The sequence below is a fragment of the Exophiala oligosperma genome (assembly GCF_000835515.1).
Source record: "Exophiala oligosperma strain CBS 72588 unplaced genomic scaffold supercont1.1, whole genome shotgun sequence".
Lineage (NCBI taxonomy): Eukaryota > Fungi > Ascomycota > Eurotiomycetes > Chaetothyriales > Herpotrichiellaceae > Exophiala > Exophiala oligosperma.
Genome location: NW_015622818.1, coordinates 2,991,484 through 3,009,968, shown reverse-complemented (window position 1 = coordinate 3,009,968; position 18,485 = coordinate 2,991,484). Strand labels below are relative to the sequence as shown.

Genomic DNA, 18,485 nt, shown 5'->3' with positions numbered 1-18,485 from the left:
TGCGTTGCAACTTTACCTTTGCCTTGGATTGGACTGTATGTTGTCACACAAGCATTAAAACATGAGAGTTTTATGAGAAGCAGCATCATTTTCTTGAATTGTCCATTGAGTTTCCACAGCACACTCAGCATGGACACAGCAATACTTATCGAACAGGATATGGAACCACTACAACATGCGAGTCCAAATCCTCTCAAATGCCCTCCTCACCTCTCACAACCTCTGCACCTGCTCTCTCCCGAGAGAGTCAATCAACAACGACTACCACCGCAGTCGCCTCCGATGGGAGGTGGTCTCCTCAACGAAAACGACCGACCATGCACTCGAGACTCTTTCACGTCCGAAGTTCAATCCAAAGTCGCCTTCCTGAACAGTCTCGCCAATGGCACCGGAAGCGCTCAGTCGTCGCCCACGAGGACCCCAAGAGGGAATGGGAACAGCAACACCGCTCTTCAACAGGCCGTCATGGGGTACGAAGAGGCCCAGGCCAGTCTGGCCACGGTGACCGCAGATCTGGAACGGGTGCGTGAGGAGCTTATCTCGAGGAAGAAGCGAGAACGGATGCTTGCGCAACGGGTGGAAGACCTGTTGGGGGAAATTCAAGCCGAGAGGGAGAAAAGAAGCCGTGACCAGGAGAGCTACGCGAGAGAGGTGAAAAGATGTCGTAAAGAGGCCTATCGGGCTGAATTGGCTGTCGTCGAGGTGCGGCAAGACCTGCAAGAGGCGAGAGGTGAGTTGAAGAGAAGCCAGGCCGAAGTGCAACATGAGAAGGCGGAAAAGGAAAAGAGCAGACAGGAAAGTTTCGAGAGAGCATATGCTCTGGCTGGGATGGTGGGCGAAGTTGATCAATTAAAGGACCGTCTGAGGGCGGTCGAGAGGGAGAGGGACGCTGCTCTTCTACAGGCCAAGACGAACGATGTTGAAGTGTTTGTCTTGCCACCACAACATGAAAAGGCTGAAACAGTCTCGCAACAACCACAGAAGGAGCAACCCGAACCAAGAAATCAAACGGAACAATCTGAAAAGGCAGCGCCAGTGTCGCTGAAGAGACCAATGGACGCTGCAGGAGAGCCAGCACGTGTCCCTGGATTAAAGGCTTCACGGGACATGCTCAAATTCTTTGTTGACGTTCACGACAAACGTATGCAGGGAGAGAAACTCACACCAGAAGAAGAGATCAGGTTCCTCAAGCAAGAATTGAGATGCGCTCGACAGAAACACGCCGAGGATGCTGATATGATCCACTTTATGCACATGCAGTGTCAGTTCAAGGCTTGTCCATGCCGGTTGGCTGAGGAGAAGGGTGAACGTTTCGTGCATGATTACGCCTACGACACGACTCTCGAAATTGTTCAAGCACCAAAGAAAAGAAAGTTGTCTGATGAACACGAAGAGATGAAACCTGCCCAGAGCACTGCCGACGAAACTGCAGAGAATGTCCACCAGGCCCCCAATGTGCCATCTCAGGAGGTTCCTGAATTTCTACCCGAGACAACAAGTACAGAAGCCGGTAGGCTGCCCCCTGATCCGACCAATGAACACCTTTCAAGAATCTCAGAAGAGCCATCGTGTAATCTTCTTGATGAAGCAGCTGAAGTGCCTCTTCCTGAGCCTCACCCCATGGAACTCGACTCTCGGGATTGCACTCCAGAATTGACCGCTCAACTCGAAGACATCACGCAGGTCATAGTAGAGCCTGGCACCACTTCAAAACCATTCTGTTTCTCAACTTCGACCACGAGCAACCCGGCATTGAAGATTGCGACTCCATCCCTTCGACATGCCGAGAGTGCAGCGGACGTCCTCGAACGAGACCTCTTCGATCTTTCACCACCCAAGCAAGCACCACCCCGCCGACCGTCTACTGCCATGGGTATTTTGACGGTGAACTCCCCAATCCGCCTTGTTCCTGACTCACCACGCTCGGTGAGAACGTTTGAGCATTCTCCGACCCATGCGTACGAGTACAACCACACAATCACCACGACCACGAAGGTTGCCTTGAAAGGCTCGCCGGAGCGAAATAGCTTGCACAAACGGTCTCAGTCCAGACCCAACCTTCGAAGTCATTCCCCCCTACACTCATCGGCCACGTCACATTTGAGCGAACACCAACCGGAATCACGTGCCCCTTCTGCCTCGCCAGCTCCAGGGACAATGTTTCCCATCACACCACTGCACAAGCAGTCAAAGTCGACACAGAACCTGGCGCAACATGCTCAATCACAGCCTCGACCCGTGACTACAAGCACCACGACCAGGGTCCCACTCAAGGGTTTGGGAGATGTTGTTGGAGTAGACGATGTGTTTAGTCTAGAGAAGCCAGGTCATGCTCATACCGAGGTTCTCAACATAGACATGAACCAAATACCAAACCCGTTGAGGAGCAGTACAGCGAGTAACGGCAGCACCAGTGGCAACGACACGTGGTCAAACCGCGCGTCACAGGCGGGGATGATTCCGAATTCCATCTTGGGGAATGTACCGGGTACACCGATTTCTCGAGAAGCGGCTCTAGCACAGATCCGAGCAAGACGAGACCGAGCGAGAAGCGTGAACCTAAAGTCTGCAAGTGGGAAGGAGAATAGGGTCGCCAGTGGGTTGAAGGGTGGTAGTGGTGGTAGTCCGACCAAACCGAAAGTGATGGGATCATTGTTTGGAAGGGATAAAGAGAATGTTAGAAGGGAAATTAGCCAGGCGAGTGCACCTGGAAGATTTGGTTATTGAGTGAGACCCACAGAAGTGAGAAGTGGTTCGGTCTTAACGAGGGTGTGGTAATGGATGAACGAGGAGTCAGAAGAGAGAAGAAGTAAGGAGGGACACCTTGTTGGAATACACCTTACTTGCAAGGTATTTTGGGTGTGGTGTGTGATTTACGGGAGTACGTTTATGTATATGATGTGTGTGCGCGCCTTTTGGGTTCCTCTCCTATGAGCATAGCGAGGATCGGATAAAGTGGGTTTGTGGTTTTTGCCAGGGAGTAATACGGAGTGGTGAGGAGTAAATAAGGTACATCAAATTAGGGGAAACCCTCCGTAGGGAATTTTCGAACGTGTTGATATTTTCTTCTGAAACGAACAGACTTGGTCAATCAATACTCGGATGCTTCGAGGTACCTATGGAGTACTACCCCCCTTGGGGAGGCAAGGTATAACACCTTGTGTGTGTGTGTTTACCAAACCATTCCCGGAGAAGATTCTACTTCTTTGCCCGTCTAGATGAGGTTTTTTCCCTCTCAAGGGTCTGCTGTCTACACATCTTCGACGTAACCTTCGTCGGTACCCACGTAGGCCAAATCTTCGACGTGAATCCCCTCCGGGATGAATTTACGCATGACCTTTGCAACCCATGGGGCCGGAAGACCCAGACCGACACTCTCTTGGATCCCTCGGTTCATACGACCGATGTACTCGTGTACTATCGTCCCCGGTTCCGTACGGTATTCATCGACGTACACCAACGCCCTCACCGTCGCGGTCGTGTTTGTACCGGATGTGGTCGAATCGTTTCCCGGTTCGGTGGGATTTGGCACTTGGACACCATAATCTTTTGGGTTGCCGGTCAACCATTTGGTGACGGTGACGGGTAGATAATGTTTGTTGTAATCCCAACCACCTTGCAAATGTGATTTGAAATGTTTGGTTTCTTCGTCCGGGTTCGGCTGCGGTTCCGGATTTCTCGCCTCATTATGACCTTCGTACATGTCCAATCTCGATTCATCCGCGGGATGCATGTTGTACAAGACACCCCAAACCACCGAGTCGGCAGAATCTTCTTCTGACTCCGACTCTGACTCGGGAAATTTGAAAGGTTGTAATGAATCGTTGAGAGGATCCTGTGACTCTGACCGAGATGGTTGCGTCAGAGAAACAACATTCGCATAACCCCTTTTACAAATGATCCAAGAATGATTGTCTAGTCTGGCAATCGCCACGGGGACACTCGAGGACGGAGAATGTCTCAACCGAAGTGACATTTGTACCGGGGATAGATTACTGCCGTAGGCGAAATAAAACGTCCCCGTCGTGGAAGATGTGGTCAGACGACCAACGTTATCGTCACTGTAGTAGTTGTTGTTCTTGTTGTTTATTTGAGGTGTCATTGTTGTTTATTAAAAGGATACTCTTTTGTGGTAGTGGGTTGTACGTTTATATGGGTGTCTATGTTGTATCGGCAGACCAAGTCGAGTATCGTAGAGACAGTATTCGTCTAGTGGTGTCTGAATGTTTACTGAGGTACCGTAATGACTGCGGATAAATGTAAAGGAAACAAAGTACATAAACCCCCAGGGGAGAACAAAAGATGTACGCTGAAGTTTAGGAAAGACAGAAACCGACATGCGATGGACGATGGAGATGTCCGAGGTCGAAGGGGGGGAAATAAATATTCTGTACTTTGTGGTTCATCCCGAAAGACACCACTACACCAAAAAACATGGTTTCATTTCTACCTATACAGAAACCTTTTGCCCAAGAAATTCCTTTCGTTCTGCAGTTCGAGAAACACGCCCAAGAACTAAAGTTCAAATACTAAAACTCGAGTGACGAAATGAATTCTTGAATCTTGTCAAACGCCAAAGGCGCATTCATGGCGAGATTCATCCCGTGACCACTATCAGGTAGATTATAGCTTGTTGATGATCGATTGTTCGCATTTGGAAAAAAAGTCTTCAGTGTAGCCGCACTGATATCATTGGGGTACGAACAATCACCGTCACAAAAATCCAAATCCCGACCACCGTTGGCGATCAAGACTGGTCCGGTGAAGTTGGCGGCCTTGGTCGCGAAAGCAGACCTGGTAAAAGTCTCGCCCAACGTGGTCGTTTCGACCTTGTCAAACGACTTGTTGAGCACGGACTGTTCAAAGTTGGGAGCCCGGAAGAAAGAATACTGGATGCCGTATTTCGTACTGGGGACCAAGTACGAGGAGGGAAGATTTTGGAACCGTCGTGGTGCAAAGAGGTTGGCCGGCTGGAGGTTGAGGGCCGATGTAAATTGATTCCCTCCTGTCCTGTTGGTGGAAAACCCCGTGGCGACAACTGCGTCAAAGGTAGCAGGCGAAGATGCTGCGACGGACGTCGTGATGAGCGAACCATACGAGTGACCCACGCCGATAACGTGGCTGAACTTGCGATTTGCTAATCGTCCTTGACGCAGTAATCCGACCAATTGCTCTGCAATAACCACTTGGATCCCACTCTGCACGACTTGAACAGGGTCGGGGTGTGAAGAATTGCCGATTCCCAATCGGTCATAAGAAAATGTCGCCCGACCTGCTTTGGCCGCCGTTTCGATGTAGCTGTTGTTCGGCAATGCAAAGTCCCAGTATGTCTTTGAGAAGGCGATACCGTGGGTCAAAAACTGGATCGTGGTCTGATTCTGTTGCGAGACAGGATAGCATAGCTGTGCGCCGATGTTGAATGTCTGGTCAACGACGTCCGGGGAATTCTTCGACACTGATGTCGCCAAAGTCGAATTTGCAGTGTTGAGTCCGAGAACAAGATCAACTGCTTGAGTTTGGCTGACATTCATAGGTAGGTCGAGCTCGGTATTGACATTTGTCGAGACATTCAAGGCCACAAGGCCAGAGACACAAATTGCACTGCCTCCTAATGAGTTTGATATGGTGGGTAGCTGAAAGCCACTGGTGTCCAAGTCTGGGGCACGTTCAAGCAAAGGAGAACATGATGTTGTGTCCAGGTAAGGTAGCGCCAGCATAAGAAGAAGTGATAGATGCATAGTGATAGTCTAGTTTGAGGCAATGGATCGGAATGAGACTGAATCTTTCAGAACGTGATCGGGGCTCACCTCTACTTATACCTTTGATGTTGGTTGTGCTTCTAGCATGACAGGATGTGAGAGTTTCGAAAGAGGCCTGATGATCCATCGTCCGTAAAATGCCGGACAAGTTCGTAAAGATTATCCGTCATGGACCTGGAATATTGACCCTGAACGCGTACTCGACGGTCATACTTGTGTGATATGCAGCGACCTCGGAATGAGGTGGCGTTGCGTCGTTCATCTCAAATCGTCAAAGTCACTTACCTCTGTAGGAATTGAGCATGTAGATCGACTCGGGCCTTTCAAGGAGAATTGTCAGCCTGACGGGGCTTGTTCTATGGCCGACAAGCAATCGAATGGCACAGCTTGAGACGTAAGCATAACCCAGGCCAGACGGTGACCCAGCGCAGCCTTGACATCAATTAGACGCATCGAGGCATAAGGGTGGCCTTATTTGGACATATGGAATTGCTGGATCTTCACTCTGCAAGAATATTTATTGCAATGGGGTGTGAGAAGCAGAGTTGAAGTTGATGCTGAATAGACACGATGATTACTCCGTACTGTCCTCGTATTCTTGGCGCCCAGCAAATCCCAAAGCAGTCCGTCAACAAAGGGACGAAGTTGGTGTTTTCTTACGAGCTGACATGAAGTAGCAAGCGACATCGCGAGTTCAATTTGAGCGATATTTTGGCTGGGTTCGACCACCGAGCAACGTGTATGACTGTAAATAGTCATTGTGAGCGAGCGGTACGGAGGACGAGGTGGCCGACTTCCCAGTTCCTTTTCGTGTCCGTATGGGCGAGATACGATGAGCATGCAAGTGGATGATCAACAGGAGAATCAGATATCCTCGGAATCTCAGGACAGTATGCCTCAGCTTTCACTTCCTCCCAATCTGAAGTTCGGACCTTTTCCCATTGCGTCCCAGGTGTTTCACCTGTCAAGAAGTCGATTGTCATTCGGATTGGTCAACTTGAAACCCATTCTTCCCGGGCATGTCTTGATCTGTCCAGTGCGGGTAGTTCCAAGAATATCACAACTCAGTGCTGCAGAGACCTCCGACCTATTCAACACTGTACGGATAGTTTCGCGAACCTTGGAACGAGTCTACTCTGCCAGTGCGCTCAATGTGGCCATTCAAGATGGTGTAGATGCCGGCCAATCAGTACCACACGTACATGTTCACATCATCCCAAGACAGAAAGGGGATTATGACCACCGTGGAGGGGGCGATGAGATTTATGAATCGATGGACGGTGAAGAGGGAAATGTTGGAAAGGCCTTTCTCGAGATGCAAAGCCAGAGGAGTCACCGTATGAATCACAGAAAGGAGTTTTCAGCTGGACCCGACAGTGACAGAAAGCCAAGGAGTGCAGATGTCATGCAGAAAGAGGCAGAGTGGTTGAGGAGTGAGATGGAGAAGGACCGGACAGCAGATGACGATGAAGAAGGCTGAACTGGAATCGCTCTACTGATACTTCACACTGTTACCGATATTTGACCATCTTCAGTCACGTTGTACAAGATCGAAGTTCTCGTGTCAGAGAGACCTTCAAGGAGTTCTGCTAGCGCCATCACCATGACGCTTCGATATACATGGCGTAGGTACAATCTTATGCACCGTCGAAAACGTCGTCAGAAGCAAAGACTTGCATCTCTGCCTGTCAAGACAATCAAAAATTTGGACCCTGCGAGCCAAATTTATATCCTGCGGGGGACTATGAAAGCAAAGGGGGATAGAGGAACCTCGTTACCGGCTTTGGGACGCCACATACTATGCTAAAACGTTGAGCATAAAGGCGCTGCCTAGAGCAAACATCACATAGGCATGAAATGCTTCTTAAAGGTGATTGCTACCATAAAATGTCTATCTATTGAATTCTGGGTATCATTGTCTACAAGTACACAGCAATTGCAAAATGACTGCCCTCAACTCTTCTCATTCCATCATTCCATTATCCTGCTCATCGTATCCTCATGCAAAATGTCCAACTGGAACTTGTCGGGACCTCTCGTTCAGTTCGTCTTCGTCTCTGCATTGCCATTGCCGTAATACTGATCCTGCTGCTTCTGGATCGTCTCTGCAGTAGACGGCTGCCTCGGTTCCATATGCTTGCTCTTCCACAACTGATCCCTCTCGTCCAAAATCTCCTGCGCCCAAGCCTTCATCTCGTCCAGATAGATCTTCCTAGCAACCCAGCTGAACTCGCTCAGGTCAACTTTGCAATCGCTGGCCCGTTCGTACTCCACCATTTGCAGGATAAGCTCGATCTTGTCGACGTCATGCACGAACTTGGACTCCAGGGTTTCGCTGTCCTCATACTCCTGCCAAACCGCACGGATGTCCTGCCCATTGACACCACCGTGCACTTTCCCCAATAAAGACTGCGCCACCCAGTCCATGGTTGCTGCCTCTCTTCGGTTCTTTTCGGGTTTGGGCACACCGTCGACCGGGGTCAGATCACCGACAAGGCCTTCCGCCATGTCGTGAACGAGTGCCATCTTGGTACACCGCGGGACGTCTAGTCGTTTGCTTAATTCGGGAGGGGCAAGCATGGTGATGAGCGACATGCGGTACATGTGATCTGCTATCGATTCGCCCTTTAAGATTCCAAATCTTCGCCATCCTTCGCGCTTCTCGACCTTGAGTCGTTCGACATAGTGGAAGAAGGGGATCGGAGAAGAGGCGTTTTCGGTCGGCGGGTTTGGGAGATCTTTCAGAACCGCATTGACCGACCAGGGATTCGGCTTGGGTAGCTGAGAGGTGTGTTCTTGTCTCGTCACATATTCAGGAGCTTGTGTAATGTTAGTACGTTGCAAGGATCTGCGGAGTGACAATGTTTGCTTACCTTGTGGTGTATCTGTAGCCATGTTGGCTGATCGGACGAATGAGAAATTCTTGATTGCAAAAAGGAGTTGTGGTGATGAATGTAGGAAGAGGGAATTGAAACAAGCAGAGAAAAGAGGAAATGGACAATTAATATTTCCCACTTGATCTCTAGATTGTATATACAAACTTGCGCGCGAAAGAGACAAAGAAAAACCAACTGCCAGGAAGTCTGCTGCAAAAACTGCCGCTGATGCCGGGCAAGTTTGTTGTTTACCAAGTGACGTTGTGCCGACGGAGCCTCGTTCCAGTTTTCGTAGGGCAGCAACACAGCCTCGTCAGCCTTGCGAATGCCACCCAATGATGATTACCTCATTTCATCTGCACAAGTACTCTGTATTTTTGTTCTCTCTGTGTTGATACCATGGCACTACAGCAAAAATCGCTCGTATTATATCGAGGAAACTAAGAAAAGACATCATAATATATCAAAGACGAATACCGAGTACAGTGCAGGAGTCAAAGTGGTGAGAGTGAATTGACTGACTACACCCTGCCTGGGAGGAGAAACGCAACAACCAAAGCAATATGCACATTCTGGATATAATCACAACAAGGACCTCGTGTCACTCAGCGGCACGTCTTGGTCTAGCCTGACTCTAGTTCTGATTCCAGGTCTGAGTGCTGGTTGACCTCATATGTGGCCGTTCATGCTGGCGCTTAGCGAGCGCTTAAGATACCATGACCAGTGAAAGGCAATAAAACATTGCTTACCCCCATCACAAGGGTCAACGGATCAGCATGGAGAAAGGCAATATACTGCCTCTCCGACGTGTAGGTAACATTCAGCCTGCCTATATTGCTTGGATGTGCAGCCTCGATGATTAACTGCTCCCATGACTGTGGAATTGACATATAATCACTTCCATCCCCCCATCATGGAAGTTATGTCTGGACACTTGACACCGCTCCTCGGGTCCATCCCTTCGTACTTGTCTCCTAGTCCAGACCTTTCGATATTGTTGAGAATTGACCATTCACGAGACAAATAGATAGGCTCTCTGGCTTCCACACATCCTCAGGATGATCAGACTCATCAACACCAAGTCAATGGAGATGGAGGAATTTCAGACCTGCGAAAATGTCATCTACGCCATCCTCTCTCACCGATGGGAAGAAGACGAAATCAGCTTCGAACAATTTCTCTCTGGTGACATCTACAATGGCTCAGAGGATAGTGAAGCATCGCCAAAGCGAGGAAACTTCAAGATCCACCAGTGCTGCAAGACCGCGGCCGATAATGGCATTCACTATGTTTGGGTCGATAGCTGCTGCATCGACAAAAAGAGTAGTGCTGAACTTCAGGAAGCCATCAACTCCATGTTCCATTGGTATCAAGAAGCCGAGGAATGCTACGCATACCTGTCTGATGTGGAATCGACTCACGATCTACCAAAGAGTGCTTGGTTCACTCGAGGATGGACTCTTCAGGAACTCATAGTATGTGTACACCCCCGAGCTTCCAACTCACACAAAGGTGATATCTAACGACGACAAACTCTAGGCTCCCCGAAAGATGGCCTTCTTCAATGCTCACTGGCAGCCGTTGGGAACCAAGTCTGACATGGTTGAGGGACTCAGCAACCTCACAGGGATACCACAAAACTATTTGAACGGTAATCCTCTCAGTGATTGCAGCATTGCCCAGAAAATGTCCTGGGTGGCCAATCGGGTGACCACCAGGCCTGAGGATCTTGCATATTGCCTTCTCGGTATATTCGACGTGCACCTGACCGTGATGTACGGTGAGGGCAAGAGAGCTTTCCAAAGGCTTCAAGAAGAGATCATCCGATCGACAAGTGACCAAACCATATTGGCATGGAGCGGCCCCGATTATGCACTTGGAAAGCTGTTGGCTGATCAGCCTCCATTCTTTTACGAGTGCAAGGACATTCAAGTCGAAAATACAAGCAGTCCCCAACCCTCGGCACTGACAAACCTCGGACTCTCCGTTTCTCTGTACACCAAGCCTTGGACGACCGAGACGTACGTTGCGATCGTGGGCGCAACCGGCACACCGGGCGACTCTTCTGAGACCCCTTTGACCTGGATTGGAATTTACCTCCGTCCGGCCGGAAGAGATGGCCAATTCTATCGTGTACGTTACCTCGGCGAGGACATTTTTCAGAGCAACCAACTCCAGGTTGTCCATTCAGGCTTCCAGCGACGACGGATTCTGATTCTGAACAAACCCCGACCCAGCAACAGCCTCTGTCAACTGCATCAGCAACAACAGCTGATCCAGCGGTTCTTCCACGGCTTTCAAATTTCCATGGTGTCGAACCCTCTCGTCTTTGTTGATGTCGACGGCAGTGGCAACTTTGACTTTTGCTGCTCTTCCGGTGATGTCGGTGATTCGGAACTTGCCGAGGATGGGCGCCGCTGTTGGAAAGTCGACATGCTCGACGGCGAGCAAGGGATCTTTCTGGACCTGTCGGGCGACTTGAACGACGGTCCCGCCGGGGTCGTCTACTTTGGTTTCGACGTCGAATTCAACCCGGTGTGTCTGATCGTCAACAAGGCGCAGCTGTACATGGACCAGGCCACCGGTGTGGCGAACCGACGGGTCAACGGCGTGGATCTCTATCCGCAAGGCTGGATCAACAAGGAGTTCCAGCTCCGTGGCAGGAACGCGTGGAGCTGGGCGGTCACTGCCATGAACGAGATGAAGTACCTGGTGGTTCCAGATTTGGTCGATTCCTACCTTGCTCTCCGTGGGGATTACCTCAAGGGACTTTGTGCCCTCATAGCCGAAATGGGCGTCAAGATAGAAATGGAACGTGACTGGCAAACCCGTTGCTGGAATGTCAGTCTGATGCCGACCCGGCACTGTACTGGCCGACGACGCTGATTGAGAGGTGGGACGGGGATGGTCATGGCTGGTGATGAAGGGAATATTGAAATTGTTCTCGGATGGAGGGATGACGGTGGAGTGTGAGAGGAAGGTCTCTATGGTATGATATGGTTTGGTATGGAATGGAATGGGTGTCACGGAGTCGGGTCTATTTGCTTTGTTGACACTTATGTAAGTTTTCATTTGCTCATTTGATATTTTGCTTTTGTTACAAAAGGGCCCAAACATCATCACTACCTCGTGTGGCTGGTGCTGATGTAGTCCTTTTTTGATGTCACGAATATTTACCCATACCGACTACGTTTCTCAGGCAATTGTTTCTATGTTAGTCGTACAGTATCTTTCACTCACCTTCAATAGCATTATACATATAACAAAATGAACTCCCTTCTTGCCTTGAAGACAGTACCAATCACGGCTTCGGAAGATCAATGTCAACCAACCACGGCCTCTGCACAAATTCTTCTCCGTCCCCCTTGATGGACGCGTTGACGAATAGGGTTTGTTTGCCCGACTCGAGAGGATGCTGATCCACGGTGTTGCGATGGCTCGTCACGGCGCACTTGTTGCGCTCCAGTTCCTCCAGTTCCGCTTTCTTTTCCTCAGCCCTCTCCTCGGAATCTGACGTGTGCGTTCTAAGAGTGGCCAGTCTTGCAATGACCGGAGACTTTTCGTTGTCAATGGCGGTAAAATGAGACGGTTCAACGATCCCACCACAATCCTTCCATGTCACCACTCTCGCACCCCAACCTTCATGGATGTGACCGAAACAGTGGATGCGAGGTCGGGCTCGAGCGACAGCTCCAAAAAGATCAGGACACCCTGCCCGTTCACGACCATGAGTATAATCCATGATCCCCTTTGGTGGACCGTGCGTGATGGCGATGTCTGTGTCTTGCTCGATATCGAATTGGCGGCCTTTGTTCGGGTGGTATTGGAAACCCCAAGCTCCCAAGGCGGGCGTACAGGGGCTGGCGTAGATTTTCAGTCTGGCTCCGTTGTGGAGCGCGAAATGGTGAGTTCCCTCGTCTAGGAAGACAATTCCTTCTTGTCGCGCATCTTCGAACACTTGTCTCGCTTGGCCTGGCGTCCCGTATTCTCTGACTACAAGCTCGGGGTCCAATGGTGGTGTTGCTTCTGCGACCTTGGCCTCGAAGGCGGGAATGTCCATGGTGAAATCGTGGTTTCCTGCGATGACTAGTTTGAGAGGGGAGTTGATGGATTTGAGTGTCTGGAGTGCTGTTCGGAATTCTTCTAGCTTGGAGCCATCAGTGAGATCACCACAGTGGATGGCCACGTCTGCATACTGCCTAGGTCGATCTTCGGGCTTAAAATCTTCGCCGTGGGTGTCGGATAGAATGAGAATTCTGGTTAGGATTGTCGTCCTCGCTCCCATTCTGAACTATATTCTTTAGAAGAAAGGAAATAATTGGCTGTGATTGATAAGTATGTGTGATGTTGGATTATGTCAATCGAGAAGAGAATTGTCTGAAGCGAGAACTCGAATCTGATTCGCCGGGGTCGAGGATATGTATATAGAAAGAACTTGTGTCGTCAATTGTCGTTTGTGTCGAGTATATAGGCAGAGTTTGAGCCGTCTGCTGTCGTCTGTTATCGTCTTACGTTGTTAACAAGGAGGTCGGGGTTTGTTTGCACTGCTGTAAAGCGTAGCGTCGAGAAATTTCGAGAAACTGATTCTTTCTTTTGAAGGATTCAAGATAATGACAAGAAAGAAGTAGGGAGAAGAGAGGTTGAATATCTATGGAATTCTTCGTGTGTGTATGTGAAAAGTGTGGGTTGTACCAGTCTTTAATATTCAACAGGCAGATCCTAATGGAAACTTTGATTGAACATAGTTTTCCTGACTCACTGATTAAAATCCCATATCTCTCCAGACTGCCAAAACTCTTCAGGCCTGGAAGTATGATTGTTTTTAAATCTAATAACTTCGCAAAGAACATTTTCATCTCTGAACCTACCACTGCTTGTTGATGGTGTTGTCGGTGGAGTTGAATTTCAAAAATTTCGAAAAGCCATGTGGCAACCATAGACGATTTGGTGAAGTACATCAGAAGTGAAACGAGATGAAGATTGTTGGATGAGATGATGTACCCTCGAGTGCATGCTCCGTGCTATCTTCAGCCTCGTCACTCTATCTGCAAGGCTCACATCGAGTCATTTGAGCCAATCGGCGTCCATTATTTCTCCATGATAACTTAACAAGGTCACCACTGCAACAACTTGGTCCGTACAGTTCAAACAACAAACCTTCTACGGATACTCAGCCTTTTCTTCGACAGAAACATGTTCTACAATGGACTCCTCGAGCCCAAACAAATCTCAACTCCCATATCGACCTCGAGACTACATTTCCATCTTCATCCACACCCTGCACTTACTCGACCTTGACCTCCTCCCGGACTTCCCACCCACACTCACCGAATCCACTCTGCGCAACAGTTCGCCCAAAGCAGCACCTCCAACAAATTTGCAGCAACGCGTCAAGAGTGTCGAGTGGGCTTTGTACCGACTGTTTGAGACTTACGATCCCGTCGAGACCAGGGAGAAACTACAACCTCACTTCCCACCATCGACACCGAGGGATTCCCTCAACCTACGCGCAGCCTTGTACAAGTCGTTGACGGAATTGAAAAAGAATGGCTCGTTACCCAAGGAAACGGTACTACGCAAGACAATGCTAGACGAGTGCAAGGGTGACAAGTTTGAAGAATTGCTCGCTTCGTTCGGAATGCTCGTTCTTCGAAAGAAAGTGGATGACGACCATCGAGACGGGAAGAAGAGCAAAAACCCAAACCCAAACCAGAATCTAAAGCTACGAGATGTTAACAAAAACACTGAACAAATAATACCAATACTTTTGGCTCACAGGACATCTCTGCAAAACACACTTCAACAGAGACGAAGCCTAAAAGAGAATGCGGCCACCCAGACGGACGAGATAAGACGATTGCGCGAGGATATTGGAAGACGAATACAAAGCCTGACTCAAGATACACTGCCCGAGGACGAGTTTAGGAATGAGGATGACGACGAAGACGAAGGTCTGAAAGATCGTCTGAATCATGCTTTTGCCATGGACAGGCGATGGGCAACGTTCCTCCTTGAAGGCACCACTGCTCCTAGGCTGGCCTTGTCCGATACAGACACATCATCACAAGAATACCCAGACGATAAAAGGAATGATACGTTTGTAAACGACGCGGACACGTCGAATGAACCCATGACACAACTTCTCGAGTCGCTCGAGGACCGACGATCGCATACTGAGCGATTGAGGCGTCTTCGCGATAATGTACATCGCTCGCCACCGGTTGAGACGACGAGGCATAGCATTCCCTCTGGGAAATTCTCCGCTGCTGCTGTTCTGGCCGATGCTGGACATGACGATGAGGCCAGTGTCAACCATAATAATACCCAAAAGACAGTGCGTTTCGGTAGACATCAAGCCTTGTACTTAGGAGCCCTCTCTACCTAGATTCTCTCGGGCTCAAGCAGGGTTATCCCGCTCATGGAACTTGTTTACTTTTAGACCTGTACCACTGCTACCACTACGACGAAGATGATCCCAACTACTCACGACATCACGATATCATGACTGTATATGACATTTCACCTCTATGAAAAGAAGAAAAGGAACGGGCAAGGGTACAAAAAGATGGTAGCGTATTTTTTACTTTCGACAAAAGATTCAAAACGATCGGGGTAAGCGACAGTAGAAGTTGATCATAAGAATAAGCGTGTAAAAATTCTCTGTACATTGAATGGAATGGAGTATTCATACGGACATCTCGAGTGTCTGGACCACCAAAAAAGACAACGACTAAGGGGTATCTTGTTTCTGTTATCGACACCAAATGCAGTTGTTACTTGGCCGATCACCTTTGTTCTTGTTTTCTGGGACGACTAGGTACTAACTCCTCCAACTTTCCATCATCTCACCGCCCTCTTCGTATCCCTCATCAACATCGACATCACTCATACCACCGTCGACCACCTCAATCTTTGATCCCAACGCCTGCTGACCCTCCCGGATCATGGCTTGCAATTGTGCGTTGAAACGGTTCATCGTCTGATCCTGTTTGGCTTCCTTCCGGCGCATTTTCTGTTCGAATTTGCGAACTTCAGGAGATGGTTGGGCGGTGGTATGGACCTGGGAAGACTGCCGACGCGGCGACGCCATCGATGCTCTACTGTTCGGTCGAGGGGTGTTGGAGGCTGGCTCAAAGGAAGATACGGACCGACGGTGTTGCGGTTTCGCGGCGGCCGCAGACACGGCCAACGATCTCGGGGAGGCATATGAGGCCGACGGTTTCTGAGAAGAGGTTCTAGACGCGAGCCGAGGCCGAGGAGGATGTTGAGTGCTGCTTGCCTGCCGCGTATTTGGTTGCCGAGCGTACAGGTTGGCCGTACTGGCTCTGGACTTCTTTCTCACCGGGCTGGCGTCTCTGTCGTGCTCTGGACCATCGACAATGACCCAGTCATTCCGCCTTTCATAAGACTTGGTTCGTGCCGTTTCGAAACCTTCAAACACGAAGCTTTGCTCTTCCGGGAAACCACCCGGAATGGGTGTCCTATCCCGATCTCCTCTGGTTGGACGTTCGTAGGCGTCGTGGAAAACATCCTGTGCCGCATCGACTTCATGTATCGTGAGCGAAGATACGTCTGGAGTGCTCAGGTCGAATTCATAGCCTTTGCCGCCTCCTGCGTGGAAACCCTTGAATGTGGTGTTCCAGCAAAAGTTGATGACTTTTCCGGCGATGCCTCCCGTCAGGGCCCAGACAGTCTTGCCCCAACCTCCAGGAGTCTGTGGGGACTGAGATAGTCTGCGCTTGCCATTCGTGGATTTGTTGTCATCGTTGACCGCCGGCGTTTGAGGAAAGTACGACGATCTCGTCGTCTCTGTGTACCTGTTTGGCCGACAATCTGCTTCGAATTCATCGCGGTCTTCTTCTTCTTCCCTCTGCACGCTGAGTGAAGTCGGCGTGTCGAGTCCTCCGGCGATACGGTAATTTGTGTTGACCAGTGGGGGAGGAGAGGTGGCGTCGCGACGAGACACGGGATCTAAACGTGGTCGCTTCCTCGATGCGGTCTGCGCAGATGTCTTGTTGCGGAGGCTTTGAGATAGACTGGATGATGTCGGGGTCGATCTAGATTGATCAGGTGTCGGAGGAAGAAATAATGAGGCGTTGAAGTTGGTACATCGGAAGGTGGCCTCGTTGGCAGGCAGAAAAGAGCCCGGCAGAGGACTAGGAGTATCTAGGATGGTGGTCATGATTGTATCGCAGTGCTGGAAGTTCAAGTCTAGTGTAGGAAGGTCGCCGTGGTGTTTGATGGCATTTGCCCTGAGGTAATCGACGGATACACCGTAGATGACTAGATGGATCGGAGATGGGTATGAAAACAAGGAACGGAGTAAAAAGGTGAGAACAATAATGTGACTCCCTCAATAATGACTTGGGCTTCGTTGGCGACACAATGAACTGCCACGTTTCTACGAGACGCAGGCAGCAGAAAGAGAAAAAGATGCGGGGCCATTGATCAACTCAAAACTGTCACTCGTCACCCAAGCAACTGCCGAAATCGTTTGTCTGACAACCGGGACGGTATAGATGATGTTTAGTCAGATGTGCTGTCAGACATGAATATTTTCCCTTCTGAGGAGGACATCAATAGACTTGCTGCACCACGAACACCCCCCGAGTCTCGCCGTCCATGAAGCACCAAGAGGAAAAGGGCCATGTGGGTGATCAGAGCATGGTAATGATCCGAGATCGTATCCCGTAGTGCGTCACAAAGAGACAATGCCTGTTCGGGGGCACGTGGTCATCAAAATGGTACGGACAGTAAGACTGAGCCTCAAAGACTCTCGACCACCTCCTCAACCACTCCTCTGACTCCAGATATCTCATGCGCAAACCTCCCCAGGAACAAACCATCCACGTACTTTCCCAGTCCGTCCCCACCGTTTGCCTTTCCACTCCACAATCCCGGCCCAGCACTTCCCCCGTACACAACCTTGACCTCACCCGTCCGGCCTTTGTCGACACCACGCGCGATTTCGCGAATGGCCTGCACGACGGGACCCACGTATCCGACGCCCGCCGGCTGTGCTGCCCCGATGGCCCAGACGGGTTCGTAGGCGAATATGATCGGGGCGTCCTTGGGGATGGCCTTGAGGATCGTACCGATCTGGGGGCTTAACTGAGTCACTGCATCGCCGACCGCCCGAGACATTGGTCCCGCGAGGTCAGGACGGTCCAGCTCCCCGATGCACACGAGAGGGACCATGCCCTGGGCGCAGACCGCCGCAGCTCTGGCGGCGGATGACTCGTCGGTCTCGTGCAGCAGGCGCCGACGTTCGGCGTGGTTGAGTTCGACGATACTGACGCCCAGGGACGACAGGGCGGGAGTGACGATCTCGCCCGTGTACGCGCCGTACGACGTGCTTTGGTAGCAATTCTGGGCGCCGAGAGCTATAGGCCACGACGACGGTCGACTCGAATTTATGGACGAGAGGACCTCGGAGCAAGGGTAGATGGTGAGGAAGTCGGGGATGAGAACGAAGAGAACTTGATCGGAGTGTTTCTGAAGAGGTGGTAGGATGTTTTCCGTCGGGTCGAGGATGGATTTTAAGTAGGATATCGTCCTCGAGGGGGAGAAGTATGCTTTGGTGGATGTGAGGACTAGTTTTGATGGGAGTTTGGGGTACGACATGGTGACGGTGAGGTTGTTTGCTAGGTATGTGTGGGATTGTAGAGTAGCAGGTTCTGTAGGGAGGAGGAAGAGTATGAGGTGGCAGTGGTATTTCCAACAGTCGTCACTCGTGCCTCTTACAGTACAATAACACTTGCGTCCTTTGATTCTTTGGAGACTTGTCGCGTATCTATCTTGGTCATAACACCTACTGTCCAGCACTGACAGCTCTAGTACAGAATAGTAA

The 18,485-nt window shown here is 50.1% G+C and overlaps 6 protein-coding genes across 6 annotated transcripts; 3 read left to right on the top strand and 3 right to left on the bottom strand.

The window, feature by feature from the left end:
* The first annotated feature begins 16 nt into the window (after window positions 1-16).
* PV06_01040 (uncharacterized protein) lies at window positions 17-3,039 on the top strand. The gene has a single exon (XM_016401622.1). The coding sequence runs from the start codon at window positions 73-75 to the stop codon at window positions 2,725-2,727; it is 2,655 nt and encodes an 884-aa protein (XP_016268675.1). The 5' UTR covers window positions 17-72; the 3' UTR covers window positions 2,728-3,039.
* Window positions 3,040-6,597: 3,558 nt separating this feature from the next.
* On the top strand, window positions 6,598-7,239 carry PV06_01039 (uncharacterized protein; the record flags this gene model as incomplete). Its single annotated transcript, XM_016401621.1, has 1 exon — window positions 6,598-7,239. The coding sequence occupies one exon, from the start codon at window positions 6,598-6,600 to the stop codon at window positions 7,237-7,239; it is 642 nt and encodes a 213-aa protein (XP_016268674.1).
* Window positions 7,240-7,622: 383 nt separating this feature from the next.
* On the bottom strand, window positions 7,623-8,858 carry PV06_01038 (uncharacterized protein). The gene is made up of 2 exons (XM_016401620.1): window positions 8,633-8,858; window positions 7,623-8,578 (listed from the first exon to the last, which is right to left on the bottom strand). Exons 1-2 carry the CDS (start codon window positions 8,652-8,654, stop codon window positions 7,800-7,802), a joined length of 801 nt encoding a protein of 266 aa, XP_016268673.1. The 5' UTR covers window positions 8,655-8,858; the 3' UTR covers window positions 7,623-7,799.
* Window positions 8,859-13,838: 4,980 nt separating this feature from the next.
* PV06_01037 (uncharacterized protein) lies at window positions 13,839-15,020 on the top strand (the record flags this gene model as incomplete). Its single annotated transcript, XM_016401619.1, has 1 exon — window positions 13,839-15,020. One exon carries the CDS (start codon window positions 13,839-13,841, stop codon window positions 15,018-15,020), a length of 1,182 nt encoding a protein of 393 aa, XP_016268672.1.
* A 279-nt stretch (window positions 15,021-15,299) lies between these two features.
* Window positions 15,300-17,115, bottom strand: PV06_01036 (uncharacterized protein). The gene has a single exon (XM_016401618.1). It carries the CDS (start codon window positions 16,815-16,817, stop codon window positions 15,456-15,458), a length of 1,362 nt encoding a protein of 453 aa, XP_016268671.1. The 5' UTR covers window positions 16,818-17,115; the 3' UTR covers window positions 15,300-15,455.
* On the bottom strand, window positions 17,097-18,310 carry PV06_01035 (uncharacterized protein). Its single transcript, XM_016401617.1, has one exon. It carries the CDS (start codon window positions 18,257-18,259, stop codon window positions 17,402-17,404), a length of 858 nt encoding a protein of 285 aa, XP_016268670.1. The 5' UTR covers window positions 18,260-18,310; the 3' UTR covers window positions 17,097-17,401.
* Window positions 18,311-18,485: the final 175 nt, after the last annotated feature.